This window comes from Nyctibius grandis, chromosome Z, assembly GCF_013368605.1.
Source record: "Nyctibius grandis isolate bNycGra1 chromosome Z, bNycGra1.pri, whole genome shotgun sequence".
In the NCBI taxonomy this organism is placed as follows: Eukaryota; Metazoa; Chordata; class Aves; order Nyctibiiformes; family Nyctibiidae; genus Nyctibius; species Nyctibius grandis.
This window is the reverse complement of record NC_090695.1, coordinates 62,770,155-62,791,792: the sequence shown is the minus strand read 5'-3', so window position 1 is coordinate 62,791,792 and position 21,638 is coordinate 62,770,155. Positions and strand designations below refer to the sequence as shown.

The 21,638-nt window shown below is 39.0% G+C and overlaps 1 protein-coding gene across 1 annotated transcript in view; it reads right to left on the bottom strand.

Moving 5' to 3' along the window:
- Positions 1 to 16,147, bottom strand: part of ADAMTS19 (ADAM metallopeptidase with thrombospondin type 1 motif 19) — a 144,588-nt gene extending 128,441 nt beyond the window's left edge. The window contains exons 1-2 of the mRNA XM_068423384.1: positions 16,081 to 16,147; positions 14,494 to 15,096 (exon numbers count right to left, since the gene is read on the bottom strand). Coding sequence (XP_068279485.1) covers positions 14,494 to 15,096; positions 16,081 to 16,147 — 670 coding nt within the window. The remainder of the gene's footprint in view (positions 1 to 14,493; positions 15,097 to 16,080) is intronic.
- Between the last annotated feature and the right edge of the window lie 5,491 nt (positions 16,148 to 21,638).

Here is a 21,638-nt window from a genome sequence, read left to right as displayed (position 1 = left end):
AAAACAAACAATTGTAGTTGCATGCAAATGCACACACATTAAAAATGTTTGACAGAAACATAAATACTCTAAATGCCTCTTTTTTTCCTGTTACCATGTTACACAGCTAAAATTACTGTGTAAATAAACACATTTTTTCACTAAATTGCAGCTACCCAGATTCCAAATACACATTCTCCACAGATATACATCTATTAATCTATCAAGTGTTTAGGCTCTACATCCTTTAAACAAAGGGGGGAACAAACAGGGGAGAGAGAGACACTATACAATACAGAAATGATCTGGACTTTGAGTTCACAGTACATGAAATTCCATTTTCGTACACATACACAGTTTCATGATCACTCAAGAAACGTATTCCACAGATATATATTTAAAATCATAAACTCAAAATTATTAACACCTAAAGATTTATACTTAGAAATGACAAACTAAGAAATGCAGACTTATCACAGGCATGTTCTTATTTCTTTTCCTTACGCAGCACTCTGGAAGTTTATGAGGTACAGAAAGCCTACTACTCTTAGTACAGGTGACCTTTATTTTATAAAATTTTAAAATCAAATTAGCATTTCTGATCCAAGTGCTACAAGCCATTGTTGAAATGGGAAGTCAAATTTTACATTACATATGTGACAGTCAATTTAAAACCTATTTTCACGACACATTGGGTTAAAGACACACTGAAAAAATTTGATTTTTAGACTAACTTAAATTAAAAAACTGTATTGTATGCATTTGCTCCAGGTAACTACACAAGGACTGACTAATATGACTAAGAACAGAAACAGCTCTTGGCAAGCCAGACTTCATCAGTGGTACAAGTATTAAATGTGGAGAATATCCATAACTGCACACAAGGCACACTCTGCAATCCTTAAGAAAAGAAATATGATATTTTCAGCCTTAGATGCCTAAAATAATACAGGTTTTACAGCAACCATGACTATGTCACAAAAGAAAACCACCTATTCTGCCAACCCACCATGTAATAAATGACTGGTCTCTCTCTGATTATTCCTCCCTTCACTCAATAGCTCCTACTCTTTATCTCAGAAGGTCGAATTGATTAGTAAAACTAGTTAGATTTTGGAATTATTCTTATCTCTCAAGTAGTTTTGCTTCTATTTCAGAAGAAACAGAAGCTCTGAGGAAGGGCTAGAGAGCCTTAAAAGTTATCTACTTATTCCAATGACATAAGCTGAATTAATAAAATAGGTATCTTTCACTGAGAAACCTTGCCTAACATTAAGTATTTATTATTTTTTGAGAATAATGACACTAAAGAAAGACCATCCTAGGTCTCTTTCAAAAACACTGTTTATGTCAACTATGATCAAGCCCTGAAATTACTGTAAGTGGGTAACCACTTTATAGCTAAGATCAGAAGAGACTTTCTCAATTTTACAATGTTAAAAGGGAAGCAAATGAGGTTGTTATGGAAAAGTTCACTGCCTATACGTTTATGTTACAAAATTAATTTATTAAAAAAATAATTAATAAATGGAGCTAGAGCTAGTAGAGAGAAGGAAATTAGAATGCAACATCAGTGCAAAAGTAATGGATTGGCCACCTAGCTTATTCCTCTTCACTTGCATGAAAAAATACTATTAATCAGAAATCAATTTAATTAAAATGGAATTTATTATTCTACTAACAGATCACATAAACTTTCTATTCTCGCAGCTCTAAATGGTCAACTACAATCAGAACCTTTACTTTTTTTTAAAAAAAGAAATTCTTTCAGTGGTCTCATAGCATTTTTGCTTTCAGGTTTCATATTTGATCTGTCATGTGGCTAGCAAATTACTTTTTTATATTTATGAGTTCTCATTTTCATATAGGCCTATGTTTCAAGAAGCTAGAAGACACGGTAATTGTACAGCAACTCACAAGGGCCATGCCTTCACTTTGGTTCATCAAAAACACAATTATCAGAGCTGACTGTGATTCAAGCACATTTCCAAATGAACTAAAGGCAGTAATGACCATTACAAATGGAAGCATCAATCAAGTACTAAGGCTGCTAAATCAAAGGAAAAAATCAAAAAGATATCAAATGCTTGAGTCCTGTGGACAAAGATCTTCATTTTGTTCCCCACACAACTATACACTAAACAGATGTTTTATGTGGTTACATGACTTCAACTCCATTGTTGGTGTTGAAGCACACCAACGGACTAATGAATAAAGATGCTTCTTGTCTGTTGCCTGAAATGTTCTGGAAAGCCTTATTTTATTTTGCTTCAAAAAGTATGCTGGAGCAACATGCTCAACCAACCAGAGATGACTAATAGAGACCAATAAAATCAATTACAATCAAACTGAAAACCAAGATACAATTATACTTGAATGAGCATGATACAGCCCTTTACTTGCACAATTCAAAGTGGAACTCGCATAAAAATCCATTTTTAAAACAGCCACCTAACCTGCAAATTATGTCTATCATGTTGTCATAACTAAGTGATGCATAAAAATCACTGGGTTTTGCTCATCAGGTACATGCTATATTAAATGGAACACCACCACTGATTTACTATTAAAAAAAAAAAATCACAACCCTAACCATATCCCCTTTTCAGAATAAATACAACAGCTTCTCTAAAGTAAGCTAGGATTTAAAAAACTTTGTTCCATAAAACTCGGTTTAGTGATATCCCAGATCATTTATTACATAACAACATTTCAGTAATTACTAATATTGTATAAGAAATTCCCTTTGCATAGCTAAACGTGACTAGTCCTAGCAAAAGCCACACCTATGGAAACATATCATCTGTGGAAAAATTCCTTGCAATTAAAGACTCAGTGCTTGCAAAGATGTGTTCCTTTAGAGCATTTTGGTGTAATGTGAGTGATTTCAGCACTTCTTGCAGTAAGACTAAAAACCACTCTTTAGAAGTATGAATCAAACTGCTGTACCTTTAGCTAATGGAACTGCATTAACCCCATTTCTTTAGTGCAAGCCTGGATTTAATCTCATTAGGATCTGAAATGCTATTTTACGCAGGCAAAAATGTAATAGTACACAAAAGATGAGCACAAAGCATTCTACACTGAGCTCCATGCAGCAGATTTAAATGGAAAGTATCAGCAACTGTGTATGTAGCCTACATAAAACACCTAGACTAGTACCAAAAAGCCCAATGCAAGGGATCCAAGTTTAAACTGATTCATCTGTGTAAAACACTTAAATAGTGCATAGTAATGAGCTCCTAATTGTTCAAACCCATGCGCTTCCATTGTAGCCACAGAGGGATGTGGCACAGTTCCAAAACCCACCCATGATTGCCCATAGAGAAATTCAGTCTCTGCTAATCCTTATTGAAATATCTATCCACGACTCCATTATTTCAGTTTTCTTCTGAGAGAGGGGATGAAGTGCACTCAAAGACTATTTAATTCAAGGCAACACTCCATGAAACTCAGTTTCGTTCAAATCTACAATTTGCCAAAACTACTAACTGTGGAAAACAGTAATTCAAGAAAGGAAAATAAATTATATTTATGGGCACAGAACTATAATTCAACAAATCAAGTTAGTCCATCTATAAAATAAAGTTATGCTTAGGCTTTTTATGTTTATGTCTAGAATTACATGAATCCAGAACTGGTGGCTTTAAGAGAAATAAATAAGACTCTCACAATTTATTATAATTTTAGATTCACTTTGCTTAAAAATCTTAAAAATATATGGAAGTCATATACTTCTATGACTCCACTCCTAACTGAAATTCGTATCTATATTTTTTTCCAAACCTCGCATAGTTTTTTGATTTTAATTTCTAAGCCTAGATTATCTTCCCCCTTTTTGGGGAAATAAAATATTAATTTACCTTTTGTTGCACATAGAAACTAAAGTTCCTCATGAAAGACGGAACAGTATCTAATTGTTCTTCAAGAACTATTATTTTAACTAAAAGGAAAAAATATATTTTGGAAGAAGGCTTTTTTTCTTTTTTTTAAAAGCTAGAGAGCTTGATTTTATGTGCATAAGAATACAAATGGTGAGCAGAATGGAGTTTTGATACCAGCATCTTGAACCAAGTAGCATCAGTCTGACTGGTCACTTTTAAGTAAATTTGTTTATATAAAACAAGCAAAAGATTTATCACTCAGAATGAAATAAGAAAAGAAGGAATTATTTCCTTCCATTATTTCCAATCCAAATAATTTAGTACTAGAAGCAAAAAAACCCCAAAGGGACATAGAAGAGATCTCTGTTATGCTTCCTTAGATTGGTTACTACAGACAGAAAAAGAGAAACACACTAGGACTATCAGCCAGAAATTGGAAAACTAAGTTTTTTATATGCACAGTTGAACTCATTTTATTCTGTAAACCCTCTTCATCTTTCAACTCCTTCAGTCCCCTCATATGCTACTTAATAAATATTTGGGGTCAGGTCCATTTATGTCATAGAAGGACAAAAGAGATTTGGGATCTATCCAAGCATAAAAACACCTAAGCAACTTCCTGCCCCCTAACTTCCAACAAGCTTGTAAATTCTCAGAAGATTTAAAAAATTGTCTAATTTAGAAGAGTTTTGTGCAGAGCTTATGACAGAAGCATAGATCCAGACAGCTTTATGCTTAAAGAGTATTTTTAAAAAGCAAATTAAGCAAGACCGCAATTAAGTATTAAGTCCGGAGAATACGTATATAAACCTGGCTTTTACTAACCTGCACGTACTAAGAATAGGAACTCACTTTTCACCCACTGCTGTATCGCAGAATAACAGGCATTCAACTTTTTTTTTGTCCCTTATCATATCCCTTTTTTTCCTGTCTCCCATCTTCAGAAGAAAAGCAAAGCACTTCACACAAGAAGCCTTGAAGCAGTTACACCTGAGTTTTCAAGGTTACAATCCAATCACCAGGCTAATCACTGTTCTCACTGACAAAAAAGAGCACTGGGAAGTTTAAGCACATCTGAAGCACAGTTTAACATTTTATACAAAAGATGGCATTACTGTAATGGCTCTAGCCATTACTTGGGCACTTCTTCCAGCCAGCATCCCCTCAAGCCCAGAAGGACAGAACAGGACATCTACTCTGTACTAAATAATAAAAAGTTGTCCCCAGATAAATTAACATCACTTGCAGAAACACCTGTATTTTTCTTAACATACTGCTATCTAAATAAGCTTGACCTGATCTGACCCAGGTAAACTTCTGACATGTAATGAGAACTTAAGGTAGCACAGCTGAGATCATAGAACAAGCATATGCAATTGTTGGAGGATAATCACACAGAAACTAAATCACTTCACAAGTCAGTTTTGGGCACATTCCTACATTTTTGGATGCAAAACTCATTCAGAAAATAATTCTGTCTGACGCACTGGTAGACCCAAGAAAAACATTCACAGCACGGGCTTCCAAAAAATTGTACTTCTGTTCACTTAGGTGAAGATGCATGTATTATTAGCAACTAATGTTATGATACTGATCTATCATTCTAAATACATTGTTCTACAATTAACACAAGAAATGTTCTTCATTCTTTCCCTTCCAAATAATACTTCTTTGCTTATTTATGCCATTATTAGAAGCAATAGAAATAATGAAGAAGACCAGATTTTCCAGGCAATGACAGGTTAACAACAAAAGGTTAACTGAACTGCTAATGCACAACAGATGTACACCTGATTTTAAATCTAATATAGATATTTTGGGCTATTGGTTTATAAAAGTTTGACCAACTACCGTCTGGATATGCAATGTAATACACACATGCACGTGCTCAGCATATTTAACACTATCCATTACATTGCTGCTTCTGCTAAACAAGGCACAACCAACCAACCCTCATGCTATGTCCCTAAAGCCATCAGTGAAAGACCTGAGTAAACTAAGGAAAGGCATATGCTCTACAGAAGAACTTCTGCAAACATCTCATCCTCCCCCAAATCCAAATGCCTTTGACCCATCCCTTTCTACCCTGGTAGCTCTCTTTATCACATAGCAGACACACATGCGTCATTAGCATGCTACCTCTACATGACCATCAATTTTCAGAGACTCCTCCTTGAATATCCTCACCTACCATCAACCCTACAATGACTCTCACACCTGATGCTTTCTATTGTTTCATCTCTATTTCCCATCTCCCCTATTTTTATGGTATTACATCTTGGAAATCATGGATGTTAGTATCTTTTCTGCTGTCACAGTCTATCGTTAACTACCAAAAAGAATGTCCATTCTTGCAAGTCCAAGAAATCTTTTAAAAAGAACAGTGCTTTTAAAATAGAATTACAAAGGTTGCAACACAGAGAACCTTTGTTTCTTTTAAAAATCCTAGTTCATTTGCTATAGAAGAAACAATTGGCACATATCATGTGATATAAGACTAGGAGAAAATGTTCATTTCACTAACCTTAACAGGTGTACCTGGGAGAGGTGCAGTGCTCTGTCTTTTCTTTTTAAAGCAGTTACCTTCAAATTAGGGGGTCAAAACTTTACTAATTAGTGCAAAAACTTTACTCATTAATGGACTTACGCAGTTTTTCTGATTTACCATCTTGCTTCCGTACCTTGCAAAATAACCTTGATAATTTTATACTTCTTAATTACAGTGGGTAGAGATGTCAAGTGATTCACAACAGCCTCTATTTTTTTAAAGCAAGCTTCTCTGGAGACACCATACTTCTCATTTCTAATTATGGCTTGGAAACATATTGCAAAGGAAGTGTTTATACTGAAACTAAGCACTTTGGAACAGCAGGCTATTATAAGCAGGAATTGAATCACAAATCAAACCTGTCTCAGGATGGAGTGATTACATGATTATAGGATAGCTCTTAGAAGGAGAAAGGAATCATTACCACATGGTCTGAGGCATTTTGGCTCAACATCTCACATACCATGCCACAGTGTTTGATATTAAAGGAACTGAGATTGTTATAGTTCAAATGTAGTCTCGGCCTAAATCAAAACTGATTTTCTAAACTTTCCAGCTTCACATTAACACTACCGTTCCCATGTTTAAAAGACTTATCCTTCTTATCAATTAGCAAGAGTTCTCACACACACAAAACAAAAATCCAACCAAATGATGTTTCATCCAGAAAGGCAAAGATGAATAGCAACAGACTGCAGCATCAGAGCTCAAGAAGGAAAACAAAAACAAAGAGTTCTTAGTACTTTATCCTTACATAGATCTTTGTTGGTTTATGGTTCTTAATGACACTAATCAAACATTTAAAGGGATAACATCTCAAGTATTCCTTTTCTCTATGAAAAAAAAACAAAAGTAAACTATATTTAGTAGTTCTGTTTGTAATTAACTTGCTGTTGAGGTAGGATAAAGCAATGTTTAATAGTGCTTTGCTTGTACATATATGCTGGTTATTCCAGCTAGCCATAGTCACTTTCTTGATTTTAATTTTCTCTGGCTTCTGTACGCTATTTTCAGCTGTGCTTCATTAGATGTTCAAGGTGAGATTATAACAAAGAGATTTAAAAATAACAGAGATTAACAAAAAGAGCAGATAAGCCTATGCTGGAGGAAGATGGGTCTGTGCCTAAGTATGCCATAGTAACCTCATGTAAACAACTTGTTTTGTCCTGTTGGAGACCAGACTTCCTAGCACCCTGGCTACCCTCCTGTCTCCCACATTCCACTGCCATGTAAATCCAGGAGAAACAACCCATCTCGTCTCAGATTCAACACATACATTGAAAATATGGGTATCTTCCCAGGAGCAACACCACATTTCATTAGTTCTTCTAGCTTATGCAGAGGTGCGAAGCCCAAATTTTAGTCCAACACTTTATTTTCCCAGGGGTGCTTCTGTTTTTTCTGCAAAGAAACCCACTTTCATAAGAGAACAAAGCTGCCTTCTGTTCAGGGCTGACATTTCCACTCGTGCCCTACCTCTTCCACGTATTTCTACTGATTACGAATCTTATATTGCCCATTTAAAGATGTTTAAAACACAAATAAAAGTCAACAAAGCAGAATTTGGTGAACCTGTGACCTCTCAGTAAGGGATACTCACAGAGTACGCTCATTCACATATTTATTTCTGTCCCTCTCAGCAAAGTTTCATTTCTTTACAAATTCACAATGCAACAGTAGGCAGACTGTGCGCTAAGAAATAGAGCTTAGCATTCTAAATAGGTAACTGAAAAAGTCTCCAAAAAACCCACTTGTGATTTCCCACATCCTTCTGTCTTGAGTTAGCCCTAGTCATTAAGAGGGGATCTAAACACATATTTTACTGCTTGTATTTGTCCTTTCTTTCATTTCAGGATCCTAGGAAGCTGGGTGTATAGAAGGAAGGAGTGTGTACTTCATTTCATCCTGGCAGCTTTTAAGGATAATCCTATTTAATTTTATAATCCTCCTCCTGCAACGTCAAACTTTAGCCTGTATGTATCAAATGGACCATGAATATTGCTAATAATCTTTTTTCTTTCCCCTTTTATGAAAAATTGTTGCTGATCTCTGTTTCCTAATGCTTACCCTCAGCACAAAGGAAACTGTAATTGTCTCCAGTTTCTTTTGGAAAAGCATCTGGTGTGGAAGTTACTCACTACCGATGTGTAACTGTAACATCACTGAAGTGGGGAGGCAGCGGTACTATTTTTGGTTGGCAAAAGGCTTGGTATTTAACCCATTCCAGACTTGTATATTGGTACTGTGCGGTCCAGGATGTGTAATGGGGTAGTCACTCTCCAGCTTGATTGAAGCAATAAGTCTATTAAGAAGTCTCAGAGCCTTACACCAGGAGCTCACAACCTGTAACAGCACAGCTTCCCAGGGCAATTTATGAAGCCCATGAGTTGCTCCTGAGCCCCTGCTCCAAGAGCCCCACAAAAGCAGGGATGCTCATAAAAGCAAGGATTTACCTTGTATGTGCATTGGACAGCAAATGTCAGGGTCACTACTCACATCCAATGCAAACAATCTATGATTCCGAATCAGCCTGACCCTATGCCACGAAAGGAGTTGCAGCAGGTTAAGCATTGCACTGCCAGTGAAACAAACGGTACAACTAAAACACAGAAGTTCAGTACAGCTCTCCAAAACTTTGCAAATTCAAGCACACATGTCAGACAGTACTCTCATCGCAGGAATCACTAGGAAGTGTAACTAAGAACTGTATTGATTGGGAGTTTTCCCATATAAAAATGTTGAAACACTGTGGTTAAAATCCTTCCCTAGTAAGAAAGATGTCAAAACAAGATTGAGCCTTTTCTCAGGCTGAATCCTACCCTCAAAAACGACTGTGTGCAGAATTTTAGAGAAAATAACTTCTATTTTATTACTATTGTTCTATGACAATTTCATTCTGCTTGTCTGAGACAACCTGTAAAGTCAGACAGTCCTCAATGGATAGGTATAAAATAAAAAATTCCAGTTTTGTAGAATCTCTATTACATGTCCTGAATTTAAGGGTCATGTGAATTTACAATACCCTAAAAAATCTAAAATATTTTTAATTCATCATGTGTCATTCTTTTACTATTAGTTAATAGCACTAATCTTCAAAACACAGTTTGTGTCAGAAGTAAAAAAAACATACATCTCTTGTAAAGGTGCTTCAGGTTTTTTTCAAATCTTACTGAAGTACCACACGAGCATTCCATTAGCCAAAGAAGGCATGCAGTTTTTTTCACATCCTAATGTATTTCAGTTTTATTGTAAAAGTAGGACATTACCATCAAAAGTATTTTTTAAAATGTTGTCCAATGATATTTTGCACATTTCTGCATGACACAGAACTACTGACATCCATTCTTTTGCTGATGCTGGCAGCATTGCTTTGGATAGTGCTCTTTAAATGCATGCATAAGAGCTAGAGTAAATCTGTGACTACTTGTCTACAAACTATTGGTCAGATTTTTAATGGCAATAAGGCCTAACGAAAGTACTGTACACTTCTCTAGAAAGAGCTCTTCCCTGGATTGGATTTGAGATGTGTTAAGACTTGCTCCCACTCAAGTCACTGGGAAAATGCACATTAATTTTCATTGCAAATAGTATTTGATACTGACTGTTCAGGGATTTAGAGAACTCTAAATATGCTCTTGACCATTTCACACTCCTAAGATCCAGTGAAAATGTAGAACCACACAGACAAATTTCAAAGCTTCTCTCCACTAAATTAACCCAGCTAGCAATGCTGTCTGTTTAGGCTGATGTCCACACATGTTCTGTTAGACAACCTGCTAAATGCTGCGATGAACAGCATAGCTGTATGGAGCTGCATTCTCCTGTCCATCCTGTGTATCCCTTTGCTCCTGTTTGCATGTCCTAACAGTCTAAACATATCCCATCACTTTAGGCATAAGAAGACAATCAAACCCTTTCTCTACTTAGCTGTTCTTGATTTATTGCAGATTGCTTCAGTTAAAAACGAAAAGAAACATTGGGAAAACCCCTGCCTGTCATCACATAGCCATACAGTACTACTTAAGCAATTCAGTGCCGAGAAAAAATGACATTAAATGCCTCTCTTTCTGAAATGAGAGGAGTAGGGGATAAAGCACACATCTGCCACGTTTACAGCTCTCTTTGGGGAAATGCAGTGAGACTACTTCAACTTCCATGCTAGCAGCAGAGCAGATCATTGGTAAAGAAGCATTAGGCAGATTTCTTAATTCTAAGTCCACAGTAAGTTTCTCCTACAGCATGCTCTGAGAGAACTACCAGTTGTAAGTTATATATATTACCAGTTACAAATAAAACTGTTCAATAACATTTGACATGCTTTTTTTTCTTATTTCAAATATTATGGCAAAACACAAACAAGCAGTAGAAACGACCATTTAAATAATTAATGGTCCAGCTCTGCAATTCATCACTTTCAGAAGAGCAGTCACACTGACATCAGCAGGACTGCTAACATCCTGGTATTTGGCTAACGATGAACAAGTAGGCAGTCAGCATACAGATGGAGCATTCCTGGAAACCTCACCTTATTAATCTTCCTGCAGCACCAATGAGCTACAAAAGGATGTAAGAATCCACAAGAGTTTTACCAAGTAGTTGGACAGGGCTGTCACCATTGATCATGTGAGCTCTGAGATTACACCAAGGCCATGGTGATGGAGTTTCTAGACAGTCCATGCATATGTTCAGTCTTTAGTTTTATTAGAAAATATCCACTGAGTTATGTTTCCTTCATTTGTCAAGATAGGCGTCCAAATGAAGCCAATGCTGGCAGTCAGAATTTGGTTAGTAATTATCTGGGAGTACAGCTCTCATTTTTCACTTGTATATTCACTCTATTAACATGGTATGTTATGAACCCCATTACTATCACTCCTCCATACTGGCTTATGATGAACAGCTCAAGAAAAACCGCACTACTGAAGCTCTCAAGCACTGTGAAATAAGAAATATGGGGAAGTTTTAATGGTGTGCTGTACATTACAAGCTTTACCCAAGTGCAACAAGTGAAGTATTAAAAAAAGCATCTAAATCCCACTTCAATGGGATAAGGTACCAAACATCTGCAACAATATTCCTCTGTCTTTCTGCCCATACAAGGAGCCGCTAAGACTTCTACACAGACATTTTTTTCAATTTCCTGAATGTCACTGGCATGTCAGGTCTCTCCATGCCTTAAGAAGTTGGAAGCAACGCCAACATCCTAACCCAACAATTTCATACAAGGCCTTTTTTTCATTTTATTGAAGATCCGGTATCTTTTCACAAAACTAGCCCTGCGGCATCAGCCACACATCTGTACTGCCATAGACGCCCCTCCCCTGCATACGATGGCCAAACCTTTTCTATTGGCCTTTACACTTCATCACCTTTCCTCCTGTGTGGCAAAATCACTGTTGTCTGTCAGACTACAGTTACTTTCCTTGGTGAATGAAGAGATTCACTAAAAGGCTACTATCTAAAGAGCAGAATGGTGTAAGTTTTGTTGTTAGACCGAGATGCTGTACTTCACACTGAAAATAAAAATTGCTGAGTGCAATCTAAGCTGCATATTAAGGGACTTACAGCCCCCTTGTTTGGCTTTCCAAAGCGTATGCAGTCTAATAATCCTAACCCAAAGTTTGCAAGGCTTTGAAATGAGAGTATATCTAAGACATTCATGCGATATTTTCACTGAAATTTCTCTATACTTAAAATGAAAAAATAAATTGTAATTGAGGTAACCATAATAAAATATTTGTAGGTTGAAATTCCAATGGATTTTTACATCTTAAAAGAGAAGATGTAGTTTGAAATATTGCTTGGCTCTTTTTGCAGGGCAAGGCCTAGAGGAAAGAGGATGGAATATGCAACGTATGTATGATGTTTTTTCAAAACTCTTGGAAACAGAGCAACTTACATATGTAATAGAGCCCAAGCAATGACTGAATAAAGAATGACAAATAACTTAAGATTTGTTATGACAACTTTGACATAATAGCACCGTGCAATTTTTTTAACTATGTGCCTGACGCAGCAACACTCTCAGGAAGAACGGCTGCTTAACTGTTTCACTGCAAACAAGACCATGCAGCTGAGGATCACTACAACACCAGTCAACAGCAACAACAGTTTCCAATTTTCTTTGAGATACATAGTATAGTTTATATTTCAGCTGCAGCTTTCTGAATGGACAACATGATCTGGGCACATGCGTGCTTAGACAGCCGATAGGCTGGGAGTAAGCTGATGCTACTAGGAAAAGTCTATCTGAACCAAACATTACTAATGTTTAAACAGTTAATTTCAATTTATAAATGAAGTCAAAGGAATTACACATATGCAATGTCATACATCACTTTTGAGCAGACATTTGTGATAATTATCTCTACAAATTTCTTTGCAAAGATCTTCTTTAACCTAATTTTACCCATACACAATATAGAAGGAAGTAAAATTCTAACAAGAACAAGGAGTACAGAAGTCAGATGCTTTTCCAGAACATAAAAATCCTCTACCTGATTGCTTTCAAACCACCTTCAGTTGACTTTCAATATTTTTCTCCACAATTAATTCTGCTAACATGCTTTGGAAAATCTGACAAAATGTCAATAATTAGATGCCAACCAGTTAGAGTTGTGTGAAACTTGGCGGTTTCACTTTGCAGGAGTGCAAATATTTTATTTGATGTCAATCCACATATGTTCCCTCTCCACTACTTTCAGTTTCGGTTTTGACTTTTGAGTAAGTCCAAACAGGCAAATGAACAAGCAGTCAAAATTTCCACATCTTACCTGGTTTCACTTCATGATCCTGCAAACAAAAATCAGGCAGGCATATCTTTATGAATCAACAATGGAACAAGTTAGATGTTCAAATTCCGAAAGAAATGCACAAAAACATTTATCACGTGATTGTGGTGATTTACACCCATCTAGCCACCCAAAAATCCCAGGGTCATGATGATATTAACTCTCCCTAGCACCATTACTGTTTGTATTCTATATTCTGAAAACTGCTGCAGGCGTGTGCAGTTGTGATGCTATATAAAGGCCCAAAATGAGAATAATAGTTGTAATAATTGTTTTTGTTTTAAATCCTGCCAGCATTTTACATCATCCCAGCTGCTTTCTACTCTTTCTATCCACCTCCAAGTACCTTGGGATTGCAGCTCAGTGGATCACCACTGCTGTTGTCAGTGTGCCCAATTCTCGTCTTTATCTGGCAAACATCACAATTGTTCCAACAGAAATTACAACAGGTGAAATTCATTTTAAATAAGGGAGGTATGCCACAGAAGTAATGGCCATTCAAAAGGTCTGACTGTATTAACATTTCTGCTGAGAACATACTCATTGCATACTTCAGTGGAGGAACTGAAAGAAAAGAAGGGTATGGAGTCCCAAATCCAAGTAACTACAGGTACCACATATGGTAAGTTGTGAGGCAGAGAAAAAAGGCCAAAGGGATGACTGGAATGAAAGAAAAGGAATAATTAAGATGAGAAAGCAGACATAAAATATTGGCAGAAGTAGGAAAGACAGAACAGTCTGAAAACTGAGACGTAGAAGATAAGGAAGATAACACAGATTTGAAAGATAATTTTAAAATATAGAATGGGAATGAAGAATAAATGGACTCACTGTATCATCTGTGCTGGACTGGAGGACATATGATGGTACAGGGAAAAGGAAGGAGAGTGAGCATGGAGATAAATAGTTACAAGCACACACTGAAGACCAAGATAAAATTAGGGATGGAGGTGAGAAAAGTTGAAGAAAGAATGGCATAAGAATAAAAAGGAGATCCAAAAACAGAAGATATGGAACTGAGAGACGAAAGTGTATCTGGAAATGGGACAAAGAACATCAAAACCTTACAGGATAAAGGAAGAAGTAGGATTTGAGAAAAATTATGAGTGCGGTAATAAAAGTACGAATGGCAAAATGGTTAAAAATAAGGATAAGTACAGAGATAGGACCCAAGAGGACATGAAAGAAAGACCTCAGGAAAGGGATGGGAGTTAAAAGCAGCAGATGAAGCTGACACTTGGATGGATACCTTTGTGCTATCCCTGCATGCAAGGACATCTTACCAATCCACCACAGGTACTGAAGGAGGCGAAGGAGCCCGGGTAGCGGAGGACAGCACCACTGTAGTAACAAGCTCTCTCAGGTTGCGACTGTGCAGCAGCGGGTGGGCTTTTGCCCTCACCCCCAAGCCGCTCCTCCACGGCAAAGCCAGGAGCCAGGAAGCGGCTGTCCCTCTTGAGCAGCAGGTAGAGCTCCCGAGCAAAAGCTGGGATTCTCAGCAGCACCTCATCTCCATCCTCTGCTGGAGGTGGTGGCGGGGGGGATGGTGGTGGTGGCAGCTGAGAGGCAGCACCAGACCCCTGGGGCAGAGGGGACCAGTGGTAAAACTCCTGAGACTCATACTCATCCTCAGTGTCCTCTTCCTCTGCCACCTCCCCCACAGCCTGTGCCTGCCCCTCCACCAAGGAGGAGACTGAACGCACCTCCCGGGAACTACTGGCCACTGGGCTAGGTGTGACGGAGGAGCTGAGGGTGCTGCTCCGGTTCCCACAGCTGGGGTCAACGCTGCAGCCACCACCAGCACCGCTGCCACCCGCCGGCTCCTGCTGGCCCCTGCTCCACAGTGCGGGGAAGACGATCTCCCACTCCTCAGTCTCTTCTGAAGCATGGAGACCTGCGGGAAGGCCAGCAGATGCTTTAAATGAGTGAAGCACCAAGCAACACACAGCACTTGCCAGAAACCTACCCTATGCCCCCCATGACATGCTCCTTCTAGCTCCCAGCCCACCAAGTATGTCAACCAAAATACAGTGGGCTCCATCTGGCCTTTTCAATCCTGTCCTCACACATGCCAGACAGGCCAGCCGCTATATGTCTCTGTGCCTGTTCAGGGTCTGGGACACACCAGGGTCCTGGTAAACACTGAGAGAGAGCTGGAGCTCATAAGTTGTGTTTGTACCAGTAGCTGGGGATGTTCTTCTTCATGACCACCACCTCCACACAAGAAGAGTTGCACAAACCTTTCATCGTCTAGACAGTGGCAACTTTTTCATACAGCTAAAAAATATTTGTTATTTTAGCAGAGAAAACCTGAATAAAAAATTTGAAAATTTCAACTTTGTTCACAGCATGTTTTGCAAGAACCACTATGATTTCAAAAGTGCAGCCAAACGCACATGCGCCCCATGGCTGCACACTTGCGAGTGCACGTCCAAGTGGCAGACACATGCACATGCTGTATTATCATTATCATTATAATCAAGCTGAATTATAATTACTAACTAGCGATGCCTGCGTACCACATACACCTTATCACAATTCAACCAAAATTCCCAACATACCAGCATTATGTTTATAAACATATGACTACACACAATCTCCACCAGCCTGAGGCACAAGGCAGTTTTATTTACACATCCATCCTACACACGCTAGGAATAGCACTGCTGAGATGACAGGGCTGCGTATGAAAATCAGCATCTCGTATGGACGAGCGCATTGCAATGCACCCTCACATTATCTGACCACCGATCGGCTACTGGGGATGGGAACAGCTGTTAAGCCGCTTAACAACGGGCAGGTCCAGGCTACCGGCAGCCGGCGGGGCACGGAGGCCGCCCCGAGGCTCGGCCCCGTCCCGCGGAAGGCGCGCACTTACCTGAGGCGAGCCCGCTTGACAGCACGCACAGCTGGTAGAAAACGCAACAGACGCTGCTCAGGCGCATCCTCCCACCCATCCCCACCAGCTCCGCGCCCGCGGGACGCCGGCAGGCAGGACAAGGAGCTCCGTGCCGAGCCGGGCCGGGCCGGGCTGGGCCGGGCGGGGAGTGCCGCGGCGCGCAGCCACCTGGGCGCCCGCGGAGAAACCGCAGGCGGGCGCCACCGGCAGCGCTGGATGCGCAGCGCACGGCGGGGATGTGTGTGTGTGTGCGGGCGCAGGCAGGCAGGCAGGAGCGCGGCCCGTACGCGCACACAGCGCCCGGCGGCGGGCGGGCAGCTGCGCCCCGGCAGCGGCGACCGCGCTGCCCCCGCCCGCCGCTCGCCCCCACGGGGCGGGACGCGCTGGGCCCCGGCCCGGCCGGCCCCGCCCCGCCCCGCCCGGGCGGGCACCCGGCGCGGCCCTCCTTCCTTCCCCCCCCGCTCTCCCTCCCCGATCCTGCCGCCGCGCCGCGGCCCGGCGCCCGGGCGTCTCTGCGGGCAGCCGGGTCCCGGCTGCGCCCCGCGGCTACCTTGAGTGGTCGCGGCCCCTGGAAAGCCGCGCTTCGCACCCCACCGCCTCCGCCGACCGTGCAAGGGCGCGCACTGCGTGCGCCCCGGCAGCGGCAGCGCTCCGCTCAGCCCCGCCGCCAGCAGCGCGTGCTGCACAGCCTTTGGCTCAAATTCAGGGAGCAGCAGGCATTGACCATTTCTGCCTGGTTTCGTGTAATTTGATTCTAAACCCCTTTTGCCCCCACTACGCAGCTCTCCATGGAAACCCATCACTTTCCACCCCAACCCTTGTCAGCAGAGGAATGATTAAATGAGTCAAGTAAAACCTTTAAATGCACATCTAACATCAGCATAAACTGCACAAGCAACACGTAAACACCTCCCTCTAAAAGCCTGATTTCTTATCGTAACTTCTGCTGGTTTACCTACTGTTGGTGGTGTCAAAGGTTACTACTATGCCTTAGGGGAAGGCAGAGCAATCTAGTGTGGAGAGGAAAGCCATCTGTGCCGTTAAGGGAAAGCTACAAAGTTGCAAGAATTTGTTCTAAAAGTTAGTTCTATAAAACGAAAAGCAAAACAAACAAACAAAAATCACATGTTAGGGCTCCAAATAAAAAACACGTTTAGACTCCACAGGCGCCAAATGCATGGGCTTTGCTCTTTGCTGTGTTCAATAGCTGCTTGAAACCTATGGTGGATGGGTGTGTGCTCTCAACTACCTCCAAATAGTATTTTTGATTAGTTGTTTGGTTTTATAGGAAAAAAGTTACCATGCAGTGGTCCTTTTTTTTTTTGGCATCTGAGCCAACTTACACTAAGCAAAATCAGAGGAACTTCGTAAAAACAAGATGACAGATTTACATCTAGCAGTTTAGGAAGAGGGGAGTTTTACAGAGGCTTCCAACTAGTATTTGCCTGATAATTAGGTGACCTTAAAAATGCATTTAAAGTGAAACTTTGTTTCCCAAGTACATAACAGCACACCTACTAGTTTACAGTGGAATTAGTTAATAGGCCCAATACTGGTGCCTTTCCACAGCCAAAACTCTTCTTACAACTGATTAGGAAATGCTGTAAAATGTGGTTTATAAGCTCCTGTACAAATTCTATACAAAGTCTGATCGCATTTTCGTAAAACAAGTCAGACGATATAGACAAGAAGCAAAAATACACAGACCAAATCTTTACTTGTAGTGCATACAGTTACATCCCAAAAGATATAAATGGACAACCAGCAGAAATAAGGAAAAGAGACATGGCATGTGCATTTGCTCATTTTAAAACTGTGAATTGCAGTAACTGTTTTCAATGTGCTGAAGTTAAGTTAGTGCCTTTGGACCAAATTCTACTTTTGTTATTCACATGTATAATCTTACTAAAAAGACAAAAGAACTGCTTTTGTCAGTAAGGTAAGCAGAATTTGGCCTTTTCAACACAAGCTGCAGGGGGTAAAGAGATTGTAAGAAGCCAATTGAGAAAGACTTTAATATGTTTGACTTTATCACCAGCCAAAAAAAAAGGAACATTTCAAGTAAGTCTCCACATATGAATACAAGGCAAGCTGAAGTGAATGTGGAGCTGCAACAAATTTCTTTAGCTCATTTTGTTTTCTTTTTATCCTTTCAATAGTTAAAGTGAAAATATAGGGGGAAGTTCTCTATGTTTAACTTTGGGGAAAGTGCACTATAAAATAGAGCCCCTACTGGTGTTCATTAGTTTTAACAAAGAGTCTGGTCACAGGTTAATACTGGTAGACGGTATTGTAGCCCACCACATGCTAACTGTCGTCACTGTGAAACTAGTGCAGAGACGTCCGTGTCTAAAAGAATAAGAATTAAAAGAACAAAACAATGCTTTCATACTGCAGTTATTTTGCAGAGAGAATAATATTGTATCCACATGTACTGTACAAAAGATTTTCTTAATCACAAAGCCACCAAAACTCTTTGCAAAATAGTTTTTCTTTTACAGAACATACTGCACATGAGCTAGTATTAACTATGCCTTCATAAAATTGGAAGAAGTACTATCTTCAAACTCAATATAGAGCAAAATAAAAAGAAACATTTAGTTTGCTCCAGTAGATCCTTAAAACTGTGCATCCTACCTGAAAGGTCTAAGCCTTGTGGCATTCTAAGGGACTCAAGCAGAATCACAAATGCAGTGAGTAAAGAATGTGTTGATTTGTAAAGTGTAACAATGATCCAGGCCATCTTACTGACATGAGAAAAAAAATACAGAAAATGAGGTAAAGAATGTGTCCTCATCAGTCCTTCCTGATTGAGATAAATCAGCCTAATTTTGTTGAAATCAAAAGAGATTTGGCAATTTGCACTCTTTTAGTCCCCCCTGATGTTAAATTTACAGAATTGTGCCATCGGTCCCTTAGGGCTGGCAGGGCAAGGGCTCTCTCAGACCCCACCACAGGCTGCCTTTTCCTTTCTTCAGCGTGCCAAGATAATTCACGTAGTGCCCCAATAACTGGTGACATCTACCTCCACACCCTTCACTACTATGGTTTTATTTAAATCTGTGCTGCAGTTACTGCTCACCTAATGTGAGCAAGGGCAGAATTTTACCCCCATCTCATAGGGGATCTGTTTCGGTGATTTAATTCTGGAGATTAAGATAAGTATGGGCAAATCATACTGTTGAATTCAAAATGTCAGCTTCTAGAAATACAGACGTCACCATCACTCAAGGACTTTCCTTGATTTATTTTTTCTCTTTACTTAATCATCTAACTGTAAAAGCTATCAAGTTTGTACATGCAAAAGTGATTTAAAATTACCTCAGCTTTACAATATATACAAGATTGCCTCAAGTAATTGTTACCAAAAAACACCAAATCTTTAATCCTCTTCAGAGGGAAATAGTTGTTAATTATTTGTCCATATGCTTTATATGTATCTGATTGATGATATCATTGATTTTTTAAAAATCTTTGAGTACATTTGTTTCAGATTTTTACAACTTAATAAAATACGCTAGATGAATGGAAAAATGCTATTTTGTTTTGAATGATACTTACTACCTTAAGGCCACGTATCATATGACCGTTGAGATTAGAAACAGAAACTCACATCTGCCTGTTTCTAGGGTTCTTTGCAAATGTTATCTCAGTATAAATAAACTTGTTTAAAAGCAGATTAAACTTTTTAAATTTTTTTTTTTAGTTGAAAGATATATGTGAACCAATGCAAGTTTTCTCCACTTAAGCATGAATGAAATGAGTTTTTTTCCATTTTAGAAAATGTATTCTCTATCCCTTGAACTGAACCGTAAATTTCCACTGCCTGTTAGCTCACGGACACTGAATGTTTAGTCTGTAATTCTATACTGTTATTTACATGCTCAAAATGAAGGGTTTGTTTAAAATGTATGTATTTAAGACCACTTCAAACAGCTCCTCTTTAGCAGATCTTGCTTCAGAGAAAATCTCAGTTACATCTAAACTCAGTAGTACAATCAGATGACCTGTGGAGTAAGATGTGTGTCGATCTATGGTGAGCTTAGTATCTCTACCGGTTTAAAGTGCAAAAATTTTAAACGTACAAAGCTAAGCTCATAGCAGTCAATGCTATTATGCTATGCCACCAATTCTTATGATCCTATTGAGTTTAGGGAACTCAGTGAAATTTACTCCCAAGTCACAGTTGTTACCTTGTGAGTTACTTCATGAAGTCATATTATGAAATTGAGTGAGATCTTTGTGATGGTACATGTAGGTAAAAACACACTTTCAACACACTATTTATATAGAATGTTTGGTAGAGTCACCATTTAACCAGGATCGACTTTCACAACTCTTTCATTATATCCTTTTTATATGGTAGCTTTTTTTTATCAGAAAAATTGGTGCTTGGCAATTGCTGACAATTTGACAGAAAGCTCAGTCTATACAATGAAAGGTACCAGAGTACTCTACCCAAGTTGAAGCCACTTAAAAGACAGCAACACTCTCTCTGTGAACCTAAGTTAACTTGCCAAGATAAAGTCTCCCACAAAGAGGAGCTTCCTCTAATTTCTAAATCATCTATCAAGCAAATATATCACCTGATGAATTCTGGGGGAAAAGCTAATCCAGAACGATCAACAAATAGTACCCATTTTTGGAGCACCTTAAAAGAACAAGACTTCAAATTTGAAACCTGCAGGTCATCCGTTGGAGAAAAAAAAATTGCTAATTTACGAGAAAGGTTCTCTGAGGCAGAAATCAGATCTCTCACTTTTGAACATAAAAAGAAAGTTAAACCAACACAAGAAACAACATAATAGGTCTTAAAAAAACTCCTGAATGCAGATTCCCTCCCCCAACTTTAAAACTCTGCCCGTGGTTAGTGACTCAGTTAGTAAGGTTTCTTTTGTAGATTAAAGATTTCAAAGCGCTTCTTGATTTCTTCTGATACAAAAGCAAATCCATCAAAATTCTGAGCTTCTCTTCAAATTCAAACAACTTAAGAAGAAAGTGTATTTGCTGAATTTTCAAGAGCATGAGAAGAACATCCTTCTGAGTTTCTTCCTAATTAAGAAGATGGCAAAGGACAGCTTAATTTGCATTTCAGGAGATAGCTGAGACTTGTGAACATGTAAACATTCAAATAAAAACTTCTCTCTCTAACCAGAGAAAAGGCAAAAATAACAATTCAGGAACTTGTGTGGCACTGGGAATCTCTGATAGCAATTATTTCCATTGACAGTAAAAATGTACTTGCTTTGATTCTGAAAGAAATTACTTGGGTTAAAGAATTAGGTGGAAGAATGATAGAAAAAATGACATGCATAATAAAAATATTTGGAAACAGTAACAGTTTAATTAGTCTATCCTTTAGACTTTTGTACTTTGTAATTTCAAAACTTTGAAATTCAAAAAGTAAAGCAGATAAAGACACTAGTTTTTAAGAATTTCTGAGATTGCCTTTTGAATCAGATCTTCAGCAAGAATTAAGGTTCCAACACTTCCATGGTTTACATGCGTGGCCTGATTTTAGAAGAGTAATCCTTTTG